Below are 9,973 nucleotides of genomic sequence, written 5' to 3' on the forward strand. Positions count from 1 at the left end.
TGCATTGGCAGTGCTAATCAGAGTGTATGCACTAAAACATGGTGTGATAGATTAATCTAATTGAGAGTAAATAAGAACATAAGAAATAGGAGCAGGAGTAGGCCATCTAGCCCCTCGAGCCTGCCTCGCCATTCAATAAGATCATAGCTGATCTGGTAGTGGTTCAGTTCCACCTACCCGCCTCTTTCCCATAACCCTTAATTCCCTTATTGGTCAATAATCTATCTATCTGTGACTTAAACACATTTAACGAGGTAGCCTCCACTGCTTCAATGGGCAGAGAATTCCAAAGATTCACTACCCTCTGGAGAAGAAGTTCCTCCTCAACTCTGTTCTAAACTGACTCCCCCTTATTTTGAGGCTGTGCCGCCTAGTTCTTGTTTCCATTGTAAGTGGAAATAATCTCTCTGCTTCTATCCTATCTAGCCCCTTCATTATCTTGTATGTCTCTAAGATCTCCCCTCAGCCTTCTAAACTGCAGCGAGTACAGGCCCAGTATGCTCAATCTCTCCTCATAAGCTAACCTCCTCATCTCTGGAATCAACCTGGTGAACTTTCTCTGCACTCCCTCCAAAGCTAATATATCCTTTCTCAAATAAGGGGACCAAAATTGCACACAGTACTCTAGTTGCAGCCTTACCAGTACCTTGTACAATTGCAGCAAGACCTCCCTGCTTTTATACTCCATCCCTCTCGTGATAAAGGCCAACATTCCATTTGCCTTCTTGATCACCTGCTGCACCTGCAAACTGAGTTTTTGTGATTCATGCACAAGGACCCCCAGGTCCCTCTGCACAGTAGCATGTTGTAATTTTTCACCATTTAAATAATAGTCCATTTTACCATTATTCCTTCCAAAGTGGATAACCTCACACCTGGCAACGTTATATCTATCTGCCAGATCCTCGCCCACTCACTCAGCCTATCCAAATCTCTCTGCAAACTTTCCGTCTCCTCCACGCAATTTGCTTTCGCACTCATCTTTGTGTCATCAGCAAACTTTGTAACCCTACACTCGTCCCCTCCTCCAGATCATCTATGTATATGGTAAACAGTTGAAGCCCCAGTACCGATCCCAACTGCCATCTGGAAAAGCACCCATTTATCCCAACTCTCTGCTTTCTGTTAGATAACCAATCCTCAATCCACGCTAACACTTTACCCCCAACTCCATCCACCTTAATCTTATGCAGCAACCTTTTGTGAGGCACCTTACTGAACGTATTCTGGAAATCTAAAGACACCATATCCACCGGTTCCCCTCTGTCAACCGCATTCGTTACATCTTCATAAAAATCCAGTAAATTTGTCAAACATGACTTTCCCTTCATAAATCCATGCTGCATCTGCTTGATTGAACCATTTTTTTCCAGGTGTCCCGCTATTTCTTCCTTAATGATAGATTCCAGCATTTTCCCAAATACGGATGTTAAGCTAACCGCCCTGTAGTTACGCGCCTTTTGTCTACCTCCTTTTTTAAACAATGGCATTACATTAGCTGTTTTCCAATCAGCTGGCACCTCTCCAGAGTCCAGTGAATTTTGATAAATTACAACTAACGCATCTGCTATTACTTCTGCCGTTTCTTTTAGTATCCTGGGATGCATTCCATCTGGGCCTGGGGACTTGTCTACTTTTAGTCCCATTAGCGTACCCAGTACTACCTCTTTAGTAATAGTGTTCGTTTTAAGGTCTTCACCCCCTACAGTCCTATGACCGTCAATTATCGGTAAGCTACTTGTGTCCTCTACTGTGAAGACTGACACAAAAAACTTGTTTAAGGCCTAGGCCATTTCCTCGTTTCCCATTATTAAATCCCCCTTCTCATCTTCTAAGGGTCCAACATTTACTTTAGCCACTCTTTTCCATTTTATATATTTGCAGAAACTTTTACTATCAGTTTTTATATTTTGTGCTAGTTTCGTTTCATAATCTATCTTTCCTTTCTTTATTGTTTTCTTAGTAGTCTTTGTTGTTTTCTAAAGCTTTCCCAATCTTCTAATTCCCCACTAATTTTGACCACTCTGTATGCATTGGTTTTTAATTTGATACTCTCCTTTATTTCCTTAATTATTCATGGCTGGTTATCCCTTTTCCCAACCCAAATGGATTGGCTGCCAAAAATAAGAGCGGATTAATCAATTAAATAGTTCAAACACTTTTTGACTGGACCATTCTTCACTTGGTTTCCCATTAAACGGAACAAGGAACTATCACAAATGGCTGTTCTATCTGCATAGTGTCTGAATGTGTTCTGATTGAGAGTTTCTGCTGCCAACATATACTTATACTGAAGCTTATCAATATCATCTGCTCTCTTTATCCTAATATTAATCAACCAAAAATATTTCCACTACAATAGCAATGACCTGCTCAATTCTTTGATGCATTCACACCCAAGCAACAGATGTTAATAGCATATTGTGTAATATCTGCATTAATGTACATGCAACTGGAATCTGCTGTCTCTGGTTGTTTAGGGAGGTAGCGATAGAACAGAAGGCGAGAACGTGCTCTCTGCAAAACTTCCAATTTTATGAAAGTGAGAAAAATATCTATATAAATTGTGTGTCTGGATTCTTATACTGAGAAGAGTAAATGTCACGTTCAGAAAGAACAAAGTTTTTATCAAGGCACCTTAATATCTATGATTAAAGTCACAAACTGAATATTAATGAGCACTGCGTTCTGTCTAATGTACAGAATATTTATTTTCCTCATCAACCAGCATCTCCTCTACATTTTTACCTTCTTTTTCTTCATGGGGTGGAGTTTCATTTTCAGCCTCAGCATTTTGTGATTCCGCCTTATTTATTTTCTGCTCTTCCGATCCGCTTTCTAACACAATTAGAAGAAATGCAGTTAAGAGCAAATAGCATGAATTCCAAACAGTCAGCCCACTTTTGCCATCAGAGAGAAGAGTGCTGAAAGTCCGGAAAGGCGATTCCCTCTGGAGAGATCACAAATATTTAGTGACCCTGCTTCCGCTGCATTCAGAGGCAGAGTTCCAAAGTCGCACAACCCTCTGAGGGAAAATTATTCTCCTCACCTCCATCCTAAAAGGCAATCCCTAATTTTGAAACACTAATTATTAAGGCAGAAGTAGATAGATTCTTGATCAGCAGGGGAATCAAGGGCCATCGGGAATAGATTGGGAATGTGGACCTCAACACAAACTGATCAGCTATGATCTTATTAAATAGCTGAGTACGCTGAGAGGCCAAATGACCTACTTCTGCTCCTCCTTTGTATGTCTGTATGTGGTCTAAGCAATGCCCTGTATAACTGAAACAAAATATTCTTACCTTTGTGTTCAATTCCTGTTGTAATAAAAGATAGTATTCCATTAGCATTCTTGATTACATGCAGCACCTGCATATTAACCGTTTGTAAATCTCATATATCTGGAGTGAGTCAATTAAGTTGGTTTAAACTTATGACTTATGGCACTTGTTTCTCATGACCAATCAGCTCATGTACTGTGAAGGGCTGCATGTCACCTCACTGCCTGCTGATAAACCCACATCTTGAATCCCTCTGAACCACCGTTCCCCACCAGAAGGATACCCAGTTCCTTCCAGATCCAAGGTCTAATACCAAGAATCTCTGCATGCGCCTGCCCTGAACTTAGGTGAACTAAAGTTCATTTCACTTGCCTTACCTGTTCGCTCAAGGGCTACTGTTTGGTTCTGGTGCTGCTAACAAGCCACCACACAGTTGATAGAGGCCATGAAAGCAGTCAAACGTTAGCATCACTGTGTGGCTGGTGAATATGGCTGCGTGCAGGCACAATGGATGAGTTAAAGTGGGTCATTCGTGAAAAGATCGAACATAGAGACATCAAGGTTTACAGCATGGAAACAGGCCCTTTGGCCCAACTTGTCCATGCCACCCTTTTTTTAAAACCCCCTAAATTAATCCCAATTACCCGCATTTGGTCCACATCCTTCTATACCCATAGTACCCATGTAACTATTTAAATGCTTTTAAAAGACAAAATTGTACCTGCCTCTCCTACCATCTCTGGCAGCTTGTTCCAGACACTCACCACCCTCTGTGTGAACAAATTGCCCCTCTGGACACTTTTGTATCTCTCCCCTCTCACCTTAAACCTATGGCCTCTAGCTTTAGACTCCCCTATCTTTGGGAAAAGATATTGACTATCTAGCTGATCTGTGCCCCTCATTATTCTATAGACCTCTATAAGATCACCCCTCAGCCTTCTATGCTCCAGAGAAAAAGTCCCAGTCTACCCAGCCTCCCCTTATAACTCAAACCATCAAGTCCTCACAGCATCCTAGTAAATCTTCTCTGCACTCTTTCTAGTTTAATAATATCCTTTCTATAATAGGGTGACCAGAATTGCATATAACACAAATAGTAGTGTGTATTATCCAATTGGTTAGCTGAGATCAATCGGACGCATAGATTATACAACGCAGAACCTGCATATTTTCCACATTTATGAATATATTCTACTGCTGGAAGCAAAACGGTTTGCTTATTACAGATTTCGTTAAATGTGGTTTCACTTTCTTTCTAGGACCGCACAGTGGTGAGCACTGCTGCCTCACAGTTCCAGGGACCCATGTTCGATTCCAGCCTCCCACAGTCCAAAGGCTGAGGGACCAATGTTCAGAATTACCTTGATTTACGGGGAAGTTTCTAGTAGTTTAAAAGAAACACAGCAAGGGGCGGCAGCGTGTTCAAACTTTGGGTGTTGCAGTAACTGGGACGAGATTCATAAATGTTATTAATCTGACTGTTCCTCGCTTCCGGTCCCCCGCATTTCCAGCAACTGAAGTTCGGTTTTGTTTTGCTTATTTGTGAACTTTGGCAGTGAGAGGCAACTCCACCAGCGACACTTGCTGAAATCTCAACCAAAGCAAACAGCACCCAGCCCTCACTCTCCCCAGACCCGCAGTTACCTATCTTTACCTCCCTGCTGCTGTTCCATGCTGTCAGTGAGGCTTTTCCCCAGCTTTGCGGACGCACAAAGTGATCATTCGATCATTGCTCCAGTACCCGCCCTCTTCCGCGAACCAGCAGACTTCCGCATCTGCAGCGGTGCCGCATTCGTTTTCGCCCGGCACATCTGCAGCGACAACTCTGCGGAGGATGCGCTGCCGAAGCGGAAGGGTTTGTGTTGGTACGGACTGCGGGGCAGGCTGTACTTCCTACTGCCTCCAGTGCGGGGCAAAGAGCTGAAGTGGGACCCAGGATATTACTCTAGAGGCTAATCTGATTCGAACCTTCCACCAAAAATCATCTACTTCCGGAAATGTTCAAGTGAACTTTGCACAACTTTTGTACACACGCCAGCTTACAAAAAAAAATCCTGCTGAAGCCGAGGAGACAATCTAAACGTTTGCACGTTCTTCCTGTGTCTGCGTGGGTTTCCTCCAAATACTCTGATATGCTCCCACAGTCCACAGATGTGTGTGTTAGGTGGATTGGCCACGGTAAATTGCCCCTTAGTGCCCAAAGATGTGTAGGTTAGGTGGGTTAGCCATGGTAAATGCGCTGAGTTACAGAGATAAAGCCTGCTCGGGATGCTGCTTCGGAGAGTCAGTGCAGACTCGATGGGACAGATGGCCTCTACCTGTGCTATAGGGAGTCTATGGTTCTTCTGTGGAAAAACAATCTTCAGCCTGCTTTAAAAACAGACAACTGTAAGAATCCTCAGTTCAGACAGCATTATGGAAAAAAATATCAGGAATGACCATGTATCAATAGGACATCCCATCCCCAATCATCACCCACAATATAGAATGTGCTTTGTTGGGTTAGAGCTTGCCTCTCTTTCTCTTCAGGTACTCTGCCGTAAGAGATTGTTGGTGACCATAGACCTCCATACTAATCTTACTGGAGACATGGATCATTCTCATTGGTGGTACATTCATCCAGTTTGCAAAGTGTTTAAAAAAGATATTCAAACAGGTTGGTGTGGGTTTTTCAGTTCCAGATGTCTGATTCCATTCAGTGAGATCAAACTGATCCACACAACTCTCTTGACTTAATATTCTTCAATATTTTTGTCCAACAAAAATCAACCAATCTCATATAAAATTATGCATTGAACTCCCTTTTGTGCTCTTTGTGGGAGAGAGTTCTGCACCAAGACATATCTTCGTGTGAGGATGCACTTTGCAGCTTCTTTCCTGAATGATCAGTCTTTGATTTTTATAGTTCTGCTCTTCTGTCCTAAACTTTCCCACCAGCAGAAAAAAAATCTATTTAACCTATCAATTCCTTTCCAAATCCTAAAAAAAATCAAGTCATCACTTGAACATTCGGCAATCCAAAGAATACATTCCTTGTTTAAGTAATGCTGCCTCATAATCTATCCGTGCAGCCTTGGTGCGAATCTGTGTATGCTGAGTACAAAGCTAAAATATATTTATACTGTTGTGTCCAAAATTGTACATCGTACTCTAGGTGTGATCTAACCATGGCTTTGTATAGCTTTAGCAAAACTTTCTTTCCTTTTCTAGGCTCTAGTTAAAAAGGCTAACATTTCATTTGAGTTAATGCTAAAATACTCAGCAGGTCAGGCAACATCTGTACAGTGAAATAGAGTTAACATTTCAAGTCAATCATCAATAACTTCAGAGAAGGGCCAGATGTGTGGTTAATCTCAATGATCCAAACATTATCGATCCCAATTCAAGTCACTGCCACTGCCTTATGAAAATGGCACACGTGCCTCATCATTGCAATGGAAGTTTTGTGTAGCGGGGGTGGTGGTAGATGCTGGCATGTCACTGGACTAGTACTATAGCACAGATTAATGCCCTGCAGATATGGGTTCAAATCCCATTAAGGCATCTGATGGAATTTAAATTCAGTTAACAAAACTCAGTAATTTTAAAAGTAGCTCACCTCAATTAAAGTGAAACTGTTGTCAACTGTTATTAAAACCCATCTGGTTCACCACTGTCCTTCAGGGAATGACATCTGCTATCCTGTCCTTATCTTGCACTTGACACTAGATCCACAGCAACTGCCTTGTGAGATGGCCTAGCAAGCTACTCAGTTCAACGGCAATTCGGTGGATGGGTAACAAATGTTGGTATTGCCAGTGATGTCCACATCCATGAAACAATTTGTTTTTGAAAAGCAGATAAAAAATAAACTTGTCTAATTACCCTTTTTATCAACATGTTAGTTACTGCCAATCAATCTTTTTTTTATTTACTAGTGTGCATGAGGTTACTGTGAAAATCCCCTAGTCATCACACACTCCGGTGCCTGTTCGGGTACACTGAGGGAGAATTTAGCATCACCAATGCACCTAACCAGCACAACTTTCAGACCGTGGGAGAAAACCAGAGCACCCAGAGGAAACCCACACAGACATGGGGAGAATGTGCGGACTCCGGACCCAAGCCGGGAATTGAACCCTGGTTCTATGAGGCAGCAGTAATCTCTCTGAAACTGAAAAATAATTATTAGAAATCACATTCCTCTAGATTTTAATTGTTCAGAATATTAATTTAAAGTTGATTTTTAAAAATTTTTCTTTACTGACCCCCTTTCTCTCTCTTTAACCAGTTTTTTTTCCCTAATTATTTCTTTCTGATCCTGGGTTGATGATGAATTCACCCACTCTACACTTTTCTTTTACATTGTTAATTTCACAATCACTCATTCTCATTAATTAAGCAGATACATGATTGCTTGTCCTGTTCACTCCCATCCCAAATGCCTTCTTTCCCTCTCTGCAATGCTATCACTCACATTTCAGCAACTTACCACACAAAATATTTAAAAACCTAGATACGCAAGGGCAAATCAAAATAAAATTAGATACCATGAGATGCCTTGCTACAGAATACTATGACCCACTATTCTCACAGATAAACAAGTCAGTTCTGAAAAGATCCTGGCGTTCCACTTAGTAAACAAAGAGTTGGTATAATGAGTTTACACTCAAATTGGAAGCAGGTGTACCAATGAGAGGTGTGATCTTACCACCTCACTGTGCCTGTTGATCGGCATGGTGAGCTGGGAAAATAGCATGAGATGCTAAAAATCCAATTCGCACCTGGCACAAAACAGTTTGCTATCTTCCCAACCCCTGTTTACTGGCATGAACCAATTCATGCCCAGAATTATTAGCATGAATTTGACTGGATTTCAATATCATTCACGGGTTCAGCACGCAACTGTCCCCCCTCCTGAATGCTTCCCTCTTCCCCGGTGAGACGTCACGCTCACGCAAATCACTACCGCTCGATAAAAGTGTGGTTCAGGCGCAGCGGTAGCAAAGGGGAGCGAGGAGGTGAGTACCACTGAACACCAACACTCAGGATTTGGAGAGGGTCTCAGCCACTGTCCTGGAGAGGGATGGGAGGGCTTGCATGGGTGCAGGAGTAACAGGGGCCTTGTGCCGGCATGGGGTCCTCATGTCGGGGGTCACCACTGGCCTGGGGCTTGTGTTGTGTGTAACTCCCTTGGCCACTCCACAACACCTGAGAGGTTGCATTTAAGGTGGAGCCTCAATCCTACTAATGTCTCCATGGTCACCCTGCGGTCTGTCCATTGTACAGGCTCCAAGGCTGACTGCTGACAATCCATCTTAGGCCCCACTAACTAACAAGAACCAGGGTTGGCAGCTGTCGCTGGATAGAGGGAGCATGGCAGGTGTTAACACAGCTCCACACTCTGCATGGGACTCTGCAATGCTCACTTCGATGGAAACCCATCTCGTAACAGTGACAAGGGTGCCTCTCCACCCTCTGTCTGAACTGCAAATCATTCCCAGAAGCCATTGCACCAGAAATCCAGGTGAATGCACTATGCTTCAGGAGTTCCCATTGGCGATCCTGTCAGAACTACCCATATGGTCACTGTGTTCACAGAGGCGACAATGTGGCAAATGTCAGCAGCCTTTTGAAGTGGCACATGGCTGCAGCAGGGGTACAAGATGCTGCCGGTCAGGGTCAGGAAGCAGCTGCCCATCGGCCTGAGGGGAAGCTCCAGGGATATCAGAGACAATGACCCTGTCTCTACAGGACCCACATGTCCTTCAATGGGGTTTAGGACACCATGTGCCACCGCAGTCTGCATCTCAGTAAAGAAACAATGCAGCACCTGGCACCTCGAGAAACAGGAGGACACATGCTCCCAGCTGGGAGGCTGGAAGGGCACAGGTTTTTGCGGTTGGAGGCAATTGGGTGACATATGTCATCTGCACCAAGCCTCGGCAGCAGGGGGTTGTGACGCGGATGCTGGAGGGGTTGGAGGAAGGTGCTAGGGGGTTGGGTGCTGGGAGGCTGCAGTGTGTCAGGGAGTGGATCATCTTGGGTATTCCAGAGACTGATGCCAGGGCAGGATGGACATTCACCCTTGCTGCCCAAATGGGGTCATCCATTTTCTTTCAGTACTGGCACTGGTCCTCCTTGCCAGTGCACAAGCATTGACAGCTGCTGCCACCACTTTGGGCCTGGGCTTTTCTCTAGAGAAGAAGAGGGCCCTACCTCTCCTCCATGGCATCCAGTAGCTATCCCAACTCTCCCTCCATGCAGCTGCTCTGTATGGTACCTACACCACATGAACTGCAGCAGAACAACATGAACTGTGGCAGTTCAAGGAGGCAGCTCACCACCACCTTCTCAATGGCAATTAGAGATGGGCAGTAAATGCTGCCTAGCCAGCAACACTCATAATCTGTAAGTGAATAAACACACCAGTATTCGAGAAAAGAGGAAGACAGAAAACAGGAAACAATAGACTAATACATCATGGGGAAAATGCTGGAATCCATTATTGATGAGATAGTAGCAAGATATTTAGAAAATCATAATACAATCAGGCAAAGTCAATATGGTTCTGTGAAAATGAAGGTGTATTGACAAATATATAAGAGTTCTTTGAGGCTGTAACAAACAGGGTCGATAAAGGGGACAAGTAGATGTAGTTTATTTGAGTCTCAATGAAGCTTTTTGCGGTGATTGTCCCTTTCAGGATT

At 43.5% G+C, this 9,973-nt stretch overlaps 1 protein-coding gene across 10 annotated transcripts in view; it reads right to left on the reverse strand.

The window, feature by feature from the left end:
- LOC145347951 (uncharacterized) overlaps positions 1-5,075 on the reverse strand; it is a 31,252-nt gene extending 26,177 nt beyond the window's left edge. For 9 of the 10 annotated variants that reach the window (XM_080195955.1, XM_080195948.1, XM_080195951.1 and 6 more), the window contains exons 1-2: positions 4,939-5,075; positions 2,749-2,838 (exon numbers count right to left, since the gene is read on the reverse strand). In XM_080195955.1, the coding sequence (XP_080052081.1) occupies positions 2,749-2,838; positions 4,939-4,957 (109 nt within the window). In that variant the 5' untranslated portion in view covers positions 4,958-5,075. The remainder of the gene's footprint in view (positions 1-2,748; positions 2,839-4,938) is intronic. The other variant, XM_080195954.1, reaches the window with a different exon arrangement.
- Positions 5,076-9,973: the final 4,898 nt, after the last annotated feature.

Source organism: Carcharhinus amblyrhynchos, chromosome 9 (genome assembly GCF_965287045.1).
Source record: "Carcharhinus amblyrhynchos chromosome 9, sCarAmb.v2.hapA, whole genome shotgun sequence".
Classification (NCBI taxonomy): Eukaryota; Metazoa; Chordata; class Chondrichthyes; order Carcharhiniformes; family Carcharhinidae; genus Carcharhinus; species Carcharhinus amblyrhynchos.